A 17,492-nucleotide genomic window follows, 5' to 3' on the forward strand; every position below is an offset into this window, starting at 1 on the left:
CTCTGCTCGCAGTGCAGTTCGGCTCCTGGTTCGACCACATTAAGGGCTGGATTCGGATGAAGGGCAAAGAGAACTTCCTGTTTATCACTTACGAGGAGATGCAGCAGGTGGTCCCCTCCCCCACCTCAGCCCGCTCCCCCCTCACTCCTCCCCCCCTCACTCCTCCCCCCTCACTCCTCCGCGGCTCATGCCCGCCCACCCACCAGCTCTGCTTCCCAGAAGGCACAGAGCTAAGGAGAAAAGGCAAGCGGGGAGCAGAGCATCCCTAATGCACGTGGGCGCGATTTTCAGAAGGGTGGAGCTCCCTGGGGAAAATGTGTCTCAGGCAAAGGGAATATGCCAGTGCAAAGGCCCTGAGGTGAGAGTCTGCTTGAAGTGTTCCAGAGAGAGCCAAGAGGCCAGAGCTGAGAGGAGGTGGGGTGGGATAGGGCAGAGAGGGGGTGGGGTCCCCGAGTGAGGACTTGGGCTTTTTTCTGAGTAGGTGGGAGCCACAGGTGGGCTGTAAGCGAGGGAGGTTATAGGTTAAGTGAGATGCTACAGAACCCTGACCCTCAAAAAGTGATGGTTGTGATGATTGTGACATGAAAGGCAGAGGGAAGCAGTGGAAGAAAATGGTCTTTGGAGGCAGAGAGCCTGGCTGGACCCTGTGGAATGTCCCTGGGGCAGGCACCTGGGACAGAAAGGCCTTCTGTCTGGGGCAGTCAGGGAAGGCTGCCTGGAAGAAGGGGCCATGAAGAATGTCTATGGCTTTGCCTGGCTGCAAGGAGGATGCTGGGCTTCCAGTTGGACCAAATCCACAATGAAGGTGTCCAACTGTTCCATGTTCCTTTTTAAATTAAAAAAAAAAAAAATTGTGGCTCCTCAAGGCATGTGGGCTCTTAGTTCCCTAATCAGGGATCGAACACAAACCCCCTGCATTGGAAGCATAATCTTAACCACTGGACCGCCAGGGAAGTCCCCTGTTCTATGTTCTTAACAGAGCTCTATTCTGAGAGGCTAGGAACCTAAGAGATTTCCAACATTCCTTCACCCATGGCCCCAGACACATTCTCATCCCGTGTGTGTGTTTCGTATGTTTTTTGTGTCCTGGTTTCTGTCGACACTGTACAGCAGAAAGAGCCTGGATTTTGGTGTTCAAAAAGTTGTTGAAAGCCTCTTTAAAATCTCTCAGAACCTCAGAGGTCTCATCTTTTTAAAAATGGGTGGAAAATGCTGGCTCAAGGGTTGGTGTGAGAACCGCATCCTTGGCATTGGCGTCTTGTAACCATCTGACAAGGGCCAGCAAAGTGTTAGTGTAGTGTGCAAGGTAAGAGTGATTAGGTTCTGAGCAAGGGCCTATCTGGCTAATAAAACCGTAACAGCAGAGGTTTCAGCCTCTTAAGTTGCAGGAAATGGTGTATTTTATTTTATTTTCTATTTTGGTTGCTCCGGGCCCTTGTTGCTGTGTGTGACCTTTCTCTAATGGTGGCGAGTGGAGGCTCTGCTTCGTTGCAGAGCACGGGGCTTCTCTTGTTGCAGAGCACAGGCTCTAGGAACCCAAGCTTCAGTGGTTGCAGCACGTGGACTCTGTGGTAGCTCCAAGGCATGTGGAATCTTCCCAGATCAGGGATCGAATCCATGTCCTCTGCACTCGCAGGCGGATTCTTAACCACTGTGCCACCAGGGAAGTCCAGAAGATGGTATATTTAAGTGGCTGACCCCAATATTATTATTGCCCCCATTTTACAGAGGAGCAAACTGAGGTAGTATAGCCTCGAGAGAACTGAGAACTTGCCTGAGGCACACAGCTCTTCACTGTGAATCCAGTGGGTTTATTTTATTTTATTTTCCACTCTGGTAAATCTCTTTTGATAGAAAGATCCAGAAAAGACTTCGGCATCACCCCTCCCCTGTGTTTTCCATCCGGCTTTGTTCTCTGAACCAAAAACTGGGCCACACAGCCTGACAGAGCTTCTGGGCTGCCCCTGGGTGTGAGGAACGGCCAACATGTTAGAATTTCTGGGACACATCAGTGGTTCAAGAGGATAAAAGCTTATGAAACCAAGAATGACCTGGAAAATCAGGGCCGTGAGGTCGGTGGAGCTGACCACAAGGCCGCTTATGCCAGGTGCTGTGTGTCAGGGAAGGCAGGGAAATAGACGGGAGGGTCATGAACTTTGGGGACTCAGATCTGAGCTCCTTGTTGGCTGTGTGACCCTAGACAAGTGTCTTTCCCTCTCTGAGCCTCCATTTACTGATGAGGGTAATGACACCTCTCTGCCAAGCTATTTGGAGGATTGGGACAAATATACCTGAGAGTCTTGGACCAGAGATGGGTATACAGTAGGTGCTTAATCCAGTGATTTGAACCATCAGTCATGAGGGAGGTGATGTTTGGGTGGCATCTGGAGGGGTAAGTTTGCCAGGCAGAGAAGGGTGGCACAGGGCATTTGTGACAGCCCCATGCCAAAGCCCACAGGGAGGACTGTGCAGGGAAGGAGATGAAAGACCAGGCCACGCCTGACCTGAAAACCAGACCTGGAGGGGGATGTCCCTGGTGGTCCAGTGGCTAAGACTCCATGCTCCCAATGCAGGGGGCCTGAGTTCGATCCCTGGTCAGGGAACTAGATCCCACTTGCCCCAACTAAGACCTGGTACAGCTAAATGAATAAATATTAAAAAAGAAAAAAAAAAAAGCCAGGCCTGGGGATTGGGGCGCTGGGGAGTCACAGGAGGGCTGGCAGGAGGTGAGGAACAGGGTCAGCTCTGGGTGTGGGAAACTGGAGGCAGGGAGGCTGGGGAAAAGGCCAGGGTGGAGGCTGGGGTGAGGGTTCACAGGGAGAGAATGAGGACGGACCAGGGCTAGGGGCTGTGGGGACACACAGGAGGGGAGGTGGCAGAGAGCTGAAGCAGGAGGGTCAGGGGCTGATGACTGACGGGGGCAAGCAGGGGAGCAGGTAGGGAGGAAGGGGAGGTGAGGCCCGGCCGGGAGTTCGGCCCTGGGTGAATGGTGGGGCTCTCCTGGGACCTGGAGTGGGGCGGGGTTGGGCACAGACCAATTTTTAATCTGAAGGAGAGTTGACTCTGCAAGAGATGCTGAACTGACCCCTGCCTCTTGCTGTGACCTCCAACCCAACCCCATCCTTCCCTTCCCCCCACAGAACCCTCCAAAGCCCACACCACAGGAAACCCCAGAAGCCACAGCCCAACCCCTCCACCTGGAGGTGGGGAAACTGAGGCAAAGAGGCAGAATTCTGCTCGCCCCCCCCCCCCCCCCGCCAGATTCCAGGTCTGGGTGGGGACTCAGGCATCCAGATTCTGGGTCTGGTGCCCCTTCCGGGCCTGGGGTCCCCTCGTCCGCTGACGCCTCCCCTGCCCCCCAGGATCTCCGTAGCTCCGTAAGGCGCATCTGCCAGTTCTTGGGCCGGCCGCTGGGCGAGGAGGCGCTGGAGTCCGTCGTGGCACACTCGGCCTTCAACGCCATGAAGGCCAACACCATGTCCAACTTCTCCCTGCTGCCCCACAGCCTGCTGGACCAGCGCCACGGTGCCTTCCTCCGGAAAGGTGAGGGGACTCTGGGGTTCCAGGCCCCATGAGGCCACTGCCTGGCTGTGTGTCCTGGGTGAGTTACTTAACCTCTCTGGGCCTGTCAGCACGGAGCTTGGTACACAACTGATGCAAAACGCTGGAAGGCATTGCCAGAGTGGCTCTGAACGCTCGGAAGCTGGAGTCTTCTTCGTGAACCCTTCTTAGGGTTAACGTTCACCCCAGAAATAGTCAAGTGTTGGATGACAGGCTGAGGGTGGGAGTGTATTAGTTTCCTATTCCTGTTGGAACCAAATACCACACATATAGGGGCTTAAAACAATACACATTCAGGGAAATTCCTGGTGGTCCAGTAGTTAGGACTCAGCACTTTGCACTGCCGTGGCCCAAGAGTGGGGGAACTAAGGTCTTCCAAATAGTGCAGTGCAGCCAAAATAATAATAATAATAATAAAAGAAAAAACAAAACACACACATTCACTGCCTTATTGTTCTGGATATCAGAAGTCCAAAATCAGCCTCATGGAGCTAAAATTAAAGTGTCAGGACCGTGTTCTTTATGGAGGCTCTAGGGGAGAATGAGTTCCCTGCCTTCACAGCTTCCAGACCCGCCTGCATTCCCTGGCTTGTGGTCCCTTCCTCCATCTTCAAAGCATCTTCTACTCTCTGACTCTGACCCTCCCGCACCCTCTTATAATGATGAGTGAGTGTGTGCTAAGTTGCTACAGTCGTGATGAGTCTGCGATTCCGTGGACTGTAGCCGGCTAGGCTCCTCTGTCCATGGGAGTCCTCAGGCAACAATGCTGGACCAGGGGATCTTCCCGACCCAGGGACTGAACCCGCGTCTCTTATACCTCCTGCATCGGCAAATGGGTTCTTTACCGCTAGGGCCACCCGGGAAGCCCCTCTTATAAGAATGTTTGCCATTGAATGTTAACATCTTTAACTTAATCACATCTGTAAAGTCCCTTTTGCCGTGTCGAGTCACATGTACATAGGTTCTAAGGCTCAGGTCATAGACATCTTGGTGGGGGTGCCACTAGTCAGCCCATCACAGGGAGCTCCCCCCCAAAACCTCACTAGGGGTGTCACGTAACATGTGGTGTATGCATTTGCAAAAATTCAAAACACTGTGACCCAAATGACTTTGGCCCCAGGATTCCAGGTAACAGCTGGTGCCCCTGGTTATCCCATGAGATGAGAAACTTGAGGGCGCATTTCTCTGCTGGTCCAGTGGTTAAGATTCTGCACTTCCGCTGCAAGGAGTGCAGGTTCGATCCCTGGTCTGGGAACTAAGATCTCATATTCCGTGCAGTGTGGCCAAACCAAAAAAAAAGTAAAAATAACTAATTAATTTTTAAAGATAAATTAAAAAAAAAAAAGCAACTTGAGGGATCCAAGTGTTTGCCTAGGGGCACATCAAGCTAGCAGTCACACACCTCACCTGCTCAGTGGATGTGAGAGGCAAAGCGTCAGCGTGATCCGTGGTGCCCAGAAGCGCAGGGAAAGCGCTGGCTCCCAGTGTCAGAGCAGTACTGGAGGCAGTGGGCGCCGCACTGGAGCGAGGAAGCCCTGTTCTAGCCAGAGAGGTGAAGGACAGGTGGAAGAGGAGGTGATACAAAGCCGGGGCAGGATGCTAGACGGGGAGGCGGATGCTCTGGGTAGAGATTTATGAGCTTGGTGGGGGAAGGGGAGAGGTCTGCTGGAGAGGTGAGCACGGCAAAGGGGGCCCGACGGGGAGGGGCAAGAATGGTGCCCAGGGGTCTGGCCAGGCGACTGGTGGCCAGTGACAACGTGTCAGCCATCAGCAAAATGGAGATATGGGGGGAGGGGGGAAGGACAGTGCTTCTGGCAAAGGCCAGGAGGTGGCAAGGAGGGTGCTGGCATCTCGGGGGCGGGGACGACGCTCGGGATGCGCCTCAGCTCCGCCTTCCCTCCCCTCCCCTCCAGGGGTCTGCGGTGACTGGAAGAACCACTTCACGGTGGCGCAGAGTGAAGCCTTCGACCGCCTCTACCGCGAGCAGATGCGGGGGCTGCCGACCTTCCCCTGGGACGTGGACCCCGAGGACGCCAGTCCGGACCCCGACCCGAGCCCCAGCCCAGATCAGGCCTCCGAAGCACCCCACCCGTGACCCTGAGAATAAAAGCGTGTCTCTCCTGCGCGGGCTACTGGATGCGCTGCGGAGGGGATATGCCGCCGGCGGGCGGGGCGGGGCGCCGTCGAGAGCCTCGCAGGCTGGGGTGGGGGCCCCAGGGGTCGCCCAAGGCCTAAGGGAGGGAGAGGTCCTCTAACACACCCCGCACGCCTGTGGGGTCGGGGCTCTACAAGCCTCTCCCAGAGGCAAAGAGGGAGGCAGGGAGGCCAGCGCTGGGCACCTGACTCCCCCCCGCCGGGGTGCTGCGACCCCGACTCCGGGATCCTGGGGAGGGAGGGTGGAGGGTGACGGGGGCCAGGACTCCCGGGTCTGAGGGAGGAAGGAGCCAGGTCTGAACTCCTCCCGTGAAGCTGTGGAAACGCACGTTTCTGGCATAAAGCAGCTTTATTCTGAGCAGAGGTAAAGGGCAGCCCTCACAATCCGCCACTTAGCCCCCCACGAAACAGACTCGGCCCCTGCTGGCTTCCCCTCCGCTGGCCCGGATCTGTTCCCCAGCAGGTGTGTCTTCATCCATTTCCAGCCCCTCGGGATTCAGCTCGGCTCCCCCTGGACACTCCTCTCCTCTCCACGGCCAGGCGCGGTTTTCCCCACAGCTCCTGAGCGTGGCGAGTTTAGGAAGCCTCCCCTCCATCCCGAGACCCCCCATCTTCACCCCCGCACAATTCCAGCATGGGGACCACTCAGCCAGGCATCTCCAGAGAAGTTCTGACCCGGCGGGAACAGGAGGTGTGCTGTTAGGATGCCGGCTAGTGGAGGCCTCTTGCCCATTTTCTAGGCTGTGACACTGAAGTCCAGCGCGGGCACTGGGCTTGCCTGCAATCTAGAACAAATGGGGGGAAAAAAAAATCCTTGGCATCTGCTAGACACCAAGGCCACAAGCTTTGTCCCAGGTACAACAGTGAGGCGGGGGGCTCTGAGTGACCGTTGTCTAACCATCCTGGGTCAGGGCCAGAGCCATTTGGCTTTGGCTCTGGTCAGGGCTGCCCCCTGAGTCCTGGCTGGGTGGCCCCGTCTGGCTGCCGGATGCCTCTGGGTTCCGACAGTTTGGAGGCAGCATCTTCAGCAAATCTCCTCCGGGTCGGGGACAGATAGCGGAGGCGGCGGCCGGGGGTGAGGGGCAGGGGGCCGCCCCAGGGCTGGGACCAGGCCAGCGGGCGGGCGTCTGCCTCCCCGCCAGGGGCCCCTCCAGCACCCCGTTGCCTCATCAGGGCCTTGGCTGGCGTGTCCTTGGAGCCCCAGGACTTCTTGAGCTGTGGAGGGAAAGACAGGGAGGTGAGAGGTGGTTCTTGGGGGTCCCAGAGCCTGGGGAGAGAGAGAGAGCGCGCGCGGAGGGGTGAGGGAGAGGATGGAGGGGGTGCTTAGGGAGGCGGGAGGGGAGGAAGGAGGAGGTGGGCTGCAGGGAGATGAGAGTGGAGGGATGGGGGGGTGTGAAACTCCGAGGGGAGGTGAGAAGGCCTTTGCGTCTCCAGAACCAGGAGGGAAGTGAATGGGGAGGCTGGGGACCCCCAGACCTACAGAGGGGGTGCGGACTTGCGTCCCCATGTGCACCTTTGCAGTGAGGAGAGAAACAGGAAGCAGCAGGCAGCTGTGTGGGGGCAGCAAATATTTGCCAAGGGAGGTGATGCCGGGTGAGGGCGGCTCAGGACGGGGCAGAGGCGAGGACCTTGCCCCTGCCCATCCCTCTTCTCTTGATCGGGACCGAGGGAGGTGATTCCAGGGACATTCATTTCTCTCTGGAGAGGCCTCAAGCTCCCACTTAGCATATGGGGAAACTTAGGCCTAGAGGGGGCACAGGTCTGCCTGCATCTGGGGAGAATCCACCGGTTTCTGCCACGTGGCTCCTGCTTGCAGCCCACGTCACAGTTGAGGACACTGAGGCGCCATCCAGGGTTTCCCCAGAGAACAGGGGCAGGCTCTGCCAAGTGTCTAAGCAGCTGAGAGAAGGGAGGGGAGACCCCCCTGACCTGCTCTTGCCCCCTTCCCAACACACCCAGCACACTCGAATCCAGGAAGCCAGTGAGCAGAGAGCATTTAAATGTTCCACCTGGGAAGCAACCAGGGCTGAGATCCAGTTCCTCCCTGGTGCCTTGGTTTCCCCACCTGTGAAATGGGTGAGTGGAGAGCTGTGATCACGTCCACCTCAATGGTTGTGGCAGTTCAGGGTGAAAGCGAAAGGACTAGTCACTCAGTCATGTCCGACCCTCTGCGACCCCGCGGACTGTAGCCCTCCAGGCTCCTCTGTCCGTGGAATTCTCCAGGCAAGAATACTGGAGAGGGTTGCCATGCCCTTCTCCAGGGGATCTTTCCAAACCAGGGATGGAACCCGGGTCTCCCGCATTGCAGGCGGATTCAGATGGTTTGTGGCAGAGGTTACATTTAATCAACTCTGAGAAAGCGCTTGGCATGGGGCCTGGCACATGGCAAGGTGCCTGAAAAAAGATCGTTGCTTTGACCTTGGGCAAGTGAAACTCAACCCCTCTGTGCCTCAGCTTTTCCATCCATACAACTGAGCATTAACAGGAGTATCGCCTCACTGGGAGGAGGAGGTCAGGAAATCAAAATAAATTCCATCTGGGGACTTTACTGTAACAATGGTGATTATTCTATTTCATTCGACCACACTGACTCCTCCTCCCAAGCAAACTGAGGAAGGGGACAGACAGTAGCTCAGCCCATGTCCCGGATGAGCCCTGAGGGTCCGAGAAGGAGGCTCTTGGGGGTCTTCTGCCCAGCACACAGTATGGATACGGGAAGTGGACCATGCCATTAGGAACGCAGGGGAGCCGTTTTGCTTCCCCCGACCCCCGGACCAGGCACCTCTCAGGGGCCCTCACAGGCCTCCATCCTCTTCCAGGCCCACCACCCGGTCTCACCTCGTTGTCTCCATCACTAGAGCCCGACAGCTGGGACAGGCGACTCAGGTCCCAGAGGGAGCGGCTGGGCCGGGTTGGGGGGCCGCTGGGGATCCGGGCGCGCTGCACGCTCCTCAGGATGTCGCTCAGAGCTGACCCTGGCGCGGCCGGGGTCTCCTGCCTGTCCCCCTCGAAGACTTGGCAGGCGGACAGGCGTTGGGTCAGTGAGCCATCGGGCGGTGGTGGCGGCGACAGGGGGGCCACGGAACAGCGGTGGGCCACGCGGTGTGGGCTGTGAGCCAGCTGCAGCCCCCCCAGGGCTCTAACAAAGCGACCTGGGGTGGGCGCCGGCGGGAGCGGCCAGGAGGCTGCATACAGCGTCCGGAACTCTCGGCTGAAAGCATCGGCGATTTCACCGGTCAGCAGGGTCACCAGGCCACGGTGCAGGCGGGAGTCACTCCACGTGAAGCTGGGGGGCACAGAGGGTGGAGGGGGGGTCAGGATCTCCAGGCAGCCTCAGAAGCCTGGCCTGGCTCCCATCACCCACCCCCAACCTGGTCTCATGGAAAGGCTGTGTGACCTCAACCAAGTCCTGCAATCCCTCTGGCCTCAACATGCCCCTCCGTAGAATGGGGGCAACCAGGTATCCAACCCAGGGGGTTGATGGGAAGGCATGAGCTAATATACTTAAATGATCACCTGGAATCAGACTGGAGTTTAAACCTGGGCTCTGCCCCGTTCCCACAGAGGGATGCCTCAGTTTCTACCTCCGGAAAGAGATGGTATTCTGACACCCTCTGGGACTCTTTGAAGACTCAATTGCTTCCTATTATGACTGCCACTTACTAACTGCTTGCGGTGTACCAGGCTCTGGGTGTACCTGCTCCCTGCCTCTGTTTGCTCATCTGTCACATGGAACTAAAACACAGGAAGATTAGAATCAGAAAATATGGGTCGGGCCCCCTGCGCAGGGCCCAGCATTATAAGTCTGTGAGTCGAGACTTCCCCAGTGGTCTAGTGGCTAAGACTCTGCACTCCCAATGCAGGGGACCTGGGTTTGAACTAGATCCCACATGCTGTAAAAGATACTGCATGCAACTAAGACCCAGTGCAGCCTAATACTGAAATTAAAAAGAAAAAGAAACTCTGCACTTCCAATGCACAGGACCTGGGTTCAATAAGTGGTCAGGGAACTAGATCCCATATACTGCATGGCATGGCCAAAAAATATATATATATATATATATATATATATATATCCCCCCAATTATATTTCAATTAAAGTAAGTAAATAAATACTTTAGAAAAGTTTAAAAAAATTAAAGTCTGCAAGCCATGGTGAGCTGTGCCCTCACTATCCCTGTGATCACACTGGTTGTGATTTAGAGAATCAAGCACATGTGCTGGTACACAGCAGGTGCTCAGCAAATGCTCTTTTTGGAATTAAATGGACCTGGGCTCTCCTCCTGGCTCAGGGGAACTTTCCCTCCCTGAGCTTCGGTTTGCCAATTGCAAAACGAGGCTTGCCCTGGTCCACGTCATCTTTCACCTCAGCGGGCACCATAGCAGCACCCGGCAGAGAGGACCACTTCGAGGACGGGATGACGAACGCCGGTCCAAGCATCCTTACGTCGTGGAGTGTCAGCATCCTCGCTCCCCAGCAGGTCGGCAGGCCAGCCTGCCCCCTTGGATTCTGACACCCCTCCCCCACCTATGACCTCAGCCCCAGAGCGGCCAGTGGGAACCCTGGGGAGGGGGGCGCATCTGTGAGGTCACCCCCATTCCGCTCCACAGAGACTCCTGTCGGGCAGCGGCCGCTGGCTCATCTCCGTCGCCGGGGGGGTTTCTGAGACCCGAGGATTTAAATCCTCTTAAGAGCAGTGGTCACAACGGAGCTTCGGAGAAGGACGCGGAGCGTCGGGAACTGAGGACACGCCGATTGCTGGGCCTGGGAGATCAGAGGTCCCAAGGGCGCGAGGCCTGTCTTTCAGCAGTTCCGGGAGGCCCGGGAAGCCCACGGCCTGGCTGGGGCACCGTCACCGCCGCCAGGCCACCATGGTCCTCGGCTGGCTGCCGCTTCTGGTGATGGTTCTGGCCCCCGGCACGACAGGCGTCAAGGACTGCATCTTCTGTGAGCTGACCGACTCCACGAGCTGTCCCGGCACCAGCATGCGCTGTGGCGATGACGAGGACTGCTTCACAGGCCACGGGGTGGCCCCCGGCGTCGGCCCCATCATCAATAAAGGCTGCGTGCACGCCACCTCATGTGGCCACGAGGAGCCCATCAACTACATGGGCGTCACCTACAGCCTCACCACCAACTGCTGCACTGGCCACATGTGTAACGGGGCCCCCGACCCCACGTGCGGCCGCTTGGCGGGGGCCGCTGCCAGCCTGGCGCTGGGTGTGCTGCTGCTGCTCCGACACGTGCCGTGACCGACCTGGAGGGCAGGGCCCGGGGCTGGTCTCCCAGCTGCGTTGCTCCCCCTGCCCCCCACCTCCATCCCCTTCCCCCATTAAATGGCCAGAGGCCCTGGACACCCTCTCGTGGCCCTGGCCTCATCCATTCTAGGGCTGCCCACCGGAGGAGCCCAGTGCTCTGGAAGCAGCCCCAGGCCCTCCAATTTAGTGATGGGGGAGCCATGTCCGACGGGTTGGACTGGACTACTGTATTTCATTGGTTCTAAGACGCGTTATTTTTTCAGATTGGGATCAGGATGTCTCTTTCCTTTGGTGGCACCTTAGAGTCTATGAAATATGGTAAAAAACAAAAACAAAAACAAAAAAATCAAATAATAATAAATGACAGCTGATGTTGATGCAGCACATGTTATGTTCCGTGCCAGGCATGATTATCTTACAGAATCCCCAAGTGAAGCTGAGAACAAAGATTCTCTTCCAAAACTTCCCAGTCTTGGGAATTCCCTGGTGGTCCTGTGGTTAGGACTCCGCACTTTCACTGCCCGGGTCCCCGGGTTCAATCCCCTGGTTGAGGAGCTGAGATCCAGCCAGCTGCGACGCGCAGCCCAAAAAAAAAAAAAAAAAAAAAAACCCAACGTCCCAGTCTTGATGCTAGCAGTGCTCAAAGGGTGGTCCCCGGACCAGCAACATCAGCATTAACCTGGAACTTGCTAGAAATGTCAATTCTCGGGCCCCAGTCCAGGCTGGCTGAACAGGGGTGGGGCCCAGAAATCTGGGTTTTATTTATCAAGTCACCCAGGTGACTCTGGGGTCTGCTCACAGTTGAAAGCCACCAGGCCAGGGCAAAGGTAATCAACTGGGCACTTCTGCCCCCGGCAGGGGGCACCTGGCAATGTCTGGAGATGATTTGGGTTGTCATAACTGGGGAAGCTGGATGCTACCAATATCCCCTGGGTAGGGGGCCATTCAGCCCAAGAAAGCTCCCCCACAATACAGAATCATCCAGCCCCAAACACGAGCAGTACCTGTCTTGAGAAACCTTGCTCTAAACACACTAACGGGACCATCCCATTGTCTAGAGGGAGAAACTGGGGCACAGAGAGGGGAAGTCAGTTGCACAAAGTCACACAACCAGTGACTTCCAGCTAGGATTTGACCCCAGGCCGTCCGGCTCGGAGTCCACATGCCCTGCTCCATGCTGTTCCCAGGAAGTAAACGTGGCTATTTTCACACTTTGCAGATGGGAAAACTGAGGTTCAGAGTAAGGGGAGGTACCAGCCCAGTGTCCCAGAGCTAAGAAGTCACAGAGCCAGGTTCCAGGGTCACTCGGGCCCCAGGGAGAGAAGAGGAGGGACAGGAGAATGGTCTGAGGACCGGGCCATTTGTACACCAGCTCTGACTTTGGTGTCCTTGCGTGCGTGCTAAGTCGCTTCAGTCGTGTCCGACTCTGTATGACCCTATGGAGTGTAGCCCGCCAGGTTCCTCTGTCCATGGGATTCTCCAGACGAGAACACTGGAGTGGGTTGCCGTGCCCTCCTCCTGGGGATCACCCCGACCCAGGGATGGAACCCACGTCTCTTATGACTCCTGCATGGGTGGGCGGGTTCATTACCACTGGGCCACCTGGGAAACTCTCTGACTTTTGCACAGAGGTGGAGACAGCCACCCAAAGCAGAGCTTGTACTCCAGTCCGGGTCCCCCTGGCATGGGAGCTCCCACACACCGGGAGAGCAGTTTCCCAGATGATGAAGTGCAGGCGCCAAAGAGATGAAGACTTACCCCCAGGCCACAACCCCGCCTGGTAGGAGGTTCAGTGCCAGCCTGTTCTGCCACAAGACCCCTCCTCTCCCGGGCAGGGAGGGGTACAGACCCATCTTACAGGGGAGAAAAGAGAGTCTGGGGAAGGGCACGCCCCACTGCCGGCTGAGGGGCAGCCGGGGACCGGAGGCTGGGCAGCGTGGGGTCGGGGGCGCCGCACCTGTAGGATCCTGAGATGACCCGCTCGCCGTCCAGCAGCACGAACTTTTCCCGCACGTTGCCGCTCACCTGCCGACGCCAGCGGCTCTGGAAGCTGCAGCCCCGCACGACTCGGATGTCTAGGTTCTGCGGCAGGAGGGCACGCCCTTGTTCAGGCCGACCCTCCCCTCCCCCCTGACCTCCACCCGGTGCCCTCCCTCCAGGCTGCTCCTACCTGGGTGGCCCATGGCAGGGTCTGTCCCAGCCTCCCCAGGGGTCTCCTGCGGATGGTCCATGGGAAGGCTCACCCCAGCAGCCCCACCGCCACACCATGGGCATCAGATCTCAGGGGACCCTCTCAGCCAGCATCCACCTTGATGACCCAGGACCCCCTGGAAGTGTCTGCCCCACTCCGCTTCTCCCCCAGCGCCAGGGGATTGGGGTCTCACCCTCCAGCCACCCGGCCCCTACCTCAGTGGTCCAGGGGTTGACCCCCAGCTGCTGGGCCAGCGTCAGAAAGGCAGGCAGCTGCTGACGGTCCAGGAGCAGGTAGACGGGCACCCAGCGGCGCGTGGCAGCCTCCACCAGGTCCAAAAGCAGGTCTGGGTCGGTGAAGACGTCCATGACCACGGCCACCAGCTGAGGGGTGGGGAGAGGGGCTGTGGGTGGAGCCTGGGGCTTGGGGGCACATTCCGCGGGTGAGGTCCTCTGGGGCATTTAAGGGTCCAGGCTCCGTGGGACGTCCAGAGAAGCTGAGGGGGAGACCCCGAGATACGTACTACTGTTCATTCAGCGCCTATGTGTGAACTGACTCAAGGGACATGAGTCTGAGCAAACCCCAGGAGACAGTGGAGGACAGAAGAGCCTGGCGTGCCGCAGTCCACGGGGTCGCAGAGTCAGACACGACTGAGCGACTGAACCACAACGATGTGTGAATGAGAAGCAAACGGCCTTTCTGGAGGCCCCCCACCTCTAAGTGCTGGAAAACTGTCATCATAGATCACACGTCTGCAGCAGTGCCGCATGGGCTTTGACACTACATGGCTGCTGGGCTCCAGGGCTCAGTGGGCTGGAGCCCCTTCACTGTGGGCAGCCGCACACCTGGTCCTTGGGTGGGATAACCTGCCAGGCCATCAAGGCGAGCTCTGGGGACAGGGAGATGCTGAGGAGCCTGGAGCTGGCAGGCAGGAAAAGGTGGTGGTGTTGAACCCTGAGTCACTTGCCAGAGGGCCTTGGTTCAAAGCCCTACTCGGCCACTTAAAAGGCAAGGGACAACCTGCCGTGCCTCACTTCCCCCATTTCCACAATGGGTACATTAAGCCTCAACCTCACAGGACCCTCCTTGGGATTAGGTGGGTTAACCCATAGAAAAACACTTAGCGTGGGAGTAGAGACATAAAAAGTGTTGTTAAAGAATGGGCCATCCAAGGGGCTGCAGGGCAGACATTTTCAGTTCAGTTGCTCAGTCGTGTCTGACTCTTAGCGACCCTGTGGTCTACAGCACACCAGGCTTCTCTGTCCATCACCAACTCCCGGAGCTTGCTCAAACTCATTTGGGGCCCCGTAAAGGAGGATAAGGGCTTCCCTGGTAGCTCAGCTGGTAAAGAATCTGCCTGCAGTGCAGGAGACCCTGGTTCAATTTCTGGGTGGGGAAGTTCCCCTGGAGAAGGGATAGGCTACCCCACCCCAGTATTCTTGGGCTTCCCTGGCGGCTCAGAGGGTAAAGAATCCACATTCCACCTGCAATGTGGGAGGTCTGGGTTCAATCCTTGGGTTGGGAAGATCCCCTAGAGGAATAAGTGGCAAGCCACTCCAGTATTTTTGCCTGGACAAGAATCCCCACGGACAGAGGAGCCTGGCGGGCTACAGTCCATGGGGTCACAAAGAGTCAGACACGACTGAGCGACTAGGCACAGACATCCACCCTGGAGATGGGGGTGGGGTGGAGTAGGTGACTGAGATGTGCGGTCATCCTTAGGTCCAAGAGGCATGGATGCCTGAGGCACCCAGGTCTTGGGGAGAGAGTGGGAACCCTCGGATCTAAGAGGGTGAGGGTGGATGCCTGGATCCTGGGAAGTGGGGACACGCACGGTTCAGAATGCTGGGGTCCCAAGGGATGTGCCCTCACACCCACGTCTGGGGGCCGACACGTGAGGGTGGCCAAGTCTGGGGGAGGGACCCCCTGAGGCTCCCACCTTGTGGGCGGCCCGAATCTCCTGGTGCACCAGCTCCTTGAGGGACGGCTGGCCCTCGCCAGGCGGCTGGGTGTACAGCTGGGCCCGGGTGATCCCTTTCCAGGCTGAGTCCTCCGGCCAGCCCAGGCGCAGCACCGGCACCGCCTCCTCTGACTGTCCCGGCCAGTAGGTCAGGCTGCCCGAGACGCCGTGGGCGGCGTCAGCTCCCTCTCCTGCCCCGCCGGGCTCAGGCTTCACGGCTGTCCAGTCCTCAGCTGCTGCCACCAGGCCCCGGAGCTCCTCTCCGCCCAGAAAGGGCCGGAGGCCCTCGCGCCGCACGCAGGCCTCGAACGCCTCTGCTCCCTCTCCCAGCAGAGCCTCCAGCGCTAGTCGCTGGCCCTCGGAGTACAGGAAGCCGGGGCTGGCCTCAGTCTGGGGCCATCCCCCGGGCCCTGGCTCTGTCCCTTCCAGTGCTGCCAGCTGGGAGGCCGCCATTGGGCCGTTTGAGGGGGAGGATGGTGAGGCTGGATGTCCGGAGGGCTTGGCCGTCTCTGGGCACCGAGCATCTAGAGGTCTCCAGACAGGCAGACTCCGTGTGGCCGTGCAATGCCACCCGCACAGTCCTCAGTCCCGACAGCTTGCCGTCCTGACGATCAGACTGCCCAAATGAGGGACCGCCCGAACTGCTCAGACCACCAGCCCGCCGGCCACCTGAGCTTCCTGCTAGACTCCGATGGTCTCGCAGAGCCCACGAGTGGCCCCCCACTTGTCGGTCAGACTGACTGCCTGACACTGTCTACAGCCACCCAGCTCTACTTTCTGACACGCCAGCCCCCTTCCACCCTCACTGGTAACACGAGGCTCCAAGTGACCCTGCCTCTGGCTCAGGCTGACTCTTCCAGGCAACAGGCTGTCTGTTTGTCTCTGAGCATCCAAACGTCCCTAGTTAAAGGCAGAGCAGGCTGCCCGTTGGCCCCTGGCAGAGAGCCCACCTAACTGACCCTCTCTGGCTGTCTCTTTGACAGTCCGGAAGACATGGATCGCTTCCAGCTGACAGTCTCAGCATCTGACCGCCCAGTGGAGCAACCAGCAGGCTCCGCCGGAATGTTTCTCCCGATAACCAGCCGCCTGACTCACCGGTCCTCACTGGCCGACCATCCCGGAAGCCTTCTCTGTGAACCACCCCTCTCAGCCGTGGGAGGGTGCACACCGGCCCTAAATCTTGGCATCCCCTTCCCCAGCTGGGGACCTCAGTCTGTCTCCTGCGCAGGGTGAAGCTCCTGCTCCCGGAGCGTTCACACCCACTCAGGCTGCTGCAGGGCTGGGTGCCCTCTACAGGGAGTGTCGTTACAATGCAATGCAGACTGATGGCCGATCAACTAACCCCGGTTCCCAAGACCACTGACCCGGCCTGTGTCCCGGGCCTCTGAGTGATCTTGGGCCCACTCCAGCCAGGATTTCTGCCTTAATCCCACTGCCTCCGGCCAGCAGACTGTCCACTTATTCCAGGATGAGGACCACTCTGCATCCCTCCCAAGCTGCCCCTTTGACGATTCTGACTCAGCCTTGGCTCGGTGGACCCCCAATCCCTGTCGACAAGAACCCCCTCTCCAGCACCCAGTCGGCTCCCCTCCGCCAGACCACAGCAAACCAGCCCTGCAAAGAGAAGGAAGAGGAATAGCGCCAAGCCAGTCCCTCTCCCTCCAGTCCTCCCCAGACCCCCCATCTCTCCCAGGTCTCCATCCCCTTCTCCTCCTCTTGCCTTTCCGGAGGTCAGATCAGGGGCCTGGAGACCTCCTTTATTCCTGTGGCTCTTCTGGCCGGCCGGCCTGCCTTATTCATCAGGTTTCTTCCTGGGATCCGGGGAACCCAGCCCCTTGTGCAAATACAGGGGGAGGGCCATCACAGGCCCCTGGAAATCTGCGGTGTGGGACTGAAGTAAGGGAAGGTCCCAGTGGCCCGCCAGACTCCAGTTTCAGGGGCGGGAGTTCACATCACCTGTTCCCACGCACCCTCTCCCCTATGGTGTCCCAGCCCATTTCTATTTCCTGGTCCAAGCCCCACCAGTCATCCCTAACGTGGAGTTCCTGAGGGGAGCACGGGTCCTTTAAGAGTAGGTGTGGTTGGTTCAAAAAGGAAGCAGGTGTCATTAACAGAACACCTGGAGGGAGGTGGGGCTTCAGCCTTAGATGGCTGCTAGATCCCAAGGGTGCAGCAGGGTCCAAGGGCACCAACAGGCTTAGGGTGAGCGCCACGGACACTCAGGCCCCCGCAGACTCCGCCCCCCACCGCACAACGTTAAGGGGCTCATCCCAGAGGCTGGTCTGCATAGAGGGGTTGTCACTGAGTCACTAAATCCTGTCCCACTTCTTGCAACCCCATGAACCGCAGTATGCCATGCTTCCCTGT

General features: G+C 58.2%; 3 protein-coding genes across 3 annotated transcripts in view; 2 read left to right on the plus strand and 1 right to left on the minus strand.

Moving 5' to 3' along the window:
* The window catches only part of SULT2B1 (sulfotransferase family 2B member 1), a 36,809-nt gene extending 31,125 nt beyond the window's left edge, over positions 1 to 5,684 (plus strand). The window contains exons 5-7 of the mRNA XM_061139745.1: positions 13 to 107; positions 3,363 to 3,543; positions 5,475 to 5,684. Of these exons, the coding sequence (XP_060995728.1) occupies positions 13 to 107; positions 3,363 to 3,543; positions 5,475 to 5,656 (458 nt within the window). The 3' untranslated portion in view covers positions 5,657 to 5,684. The remainder of the gene's footprint in view (positions 1 to 12; positions 108 to 3,362; positions 3,544 to 5,474) is intronic.
* A 367-nt stretch (positions 5,685 to 6,051) lies between these two features.
* On the minus strand, positions 6,052 to 16,736 carry FAM83E (family with sequence similarity 83 member E). Its single transcript, XM_061139748.1, has 5 exons — positions 15,105 to 16,736; positions 13,381 to 13,548; positions 12,932 to 13,056; positions 8,554 to 9,001; positions 6,052 to 6,930 (listed from the first exon to the last, which is right to left on the minus strand). Exons 1-5 carry the CDS (start codon positions 15,576 to 15,578, stop codon positions 6,655 to 6,657), a joined length of 1,491 nt encoding a protein of 496 aa, XP_060995731.1. The 5' UTR covers positions 15,579 to 16,736; the 3' UTR covers positions 6,052 to 6,654.
* SPACA4 (sperm acrosome associated 4) lies at positions 9,460 to 12,929 on the plus strand. Its single transcript, XM_061139749.1, has one exon. The coding sequence runs from the start codon at positions 10,588 to 10,590 to the stop codon at positions 10,966 to 10,968; it is 381 nt and encodes a 126-aa protein (XP_060995732.1). The 5' UTR covers positions 9,460 to 10,587; the 3' UTR covers positions 10,969 to 12,929.
* Positions 16,737 to 17,492: the final 756 nt, after the last annotated feature.

The sequence above is a fragment of the Dama dama genome, chromosome 4 (genome assembly GCF_033118175.1).
Source record: "Dama dama isolate Ldn47 chromosome 4, ASM3311817v1, whole genome shotgun sequence".
Lineage (NCBI taxonomy): Eukaryota > Metazoa > Chordata > Mammalia > Artiodactyla > Cervidae > Dama > Dama dama.

Excerpts from the sequence above, each read along its gene's own strand:
- SPACA4 (XM_061139749.1), top strand. The coding sequence starts at position 10,588 with ATGGTCCTCGGCTGGCTGCCGCTTCTGGTGATGGTTCTGGCCCCCGGC.
- FAM83E (XM_061139748.1), bottom strand. The coding sequence starts at position 15,578 with ATGGCGGCCTCCCAGCTGGCAGCACTGGAAGGGACAGAGCCAGGGCCC. Across the intron at positions 9,002-12,931 it reads GTCATCTCAGGATCCTACAG|CTTCACGTGGAGTGACTCCC; the intron begins GTGCGGCGCCCC and ends TGTGCCCCCCAG. Across the intron at positions 6,931-8,553 it reads CTAGTGATGGAGACAACGAG|CTCAAGAAGTCCTGGGGCTC; the intron begins GTGAGACCGGGT and ends TTCCCTCCACAG.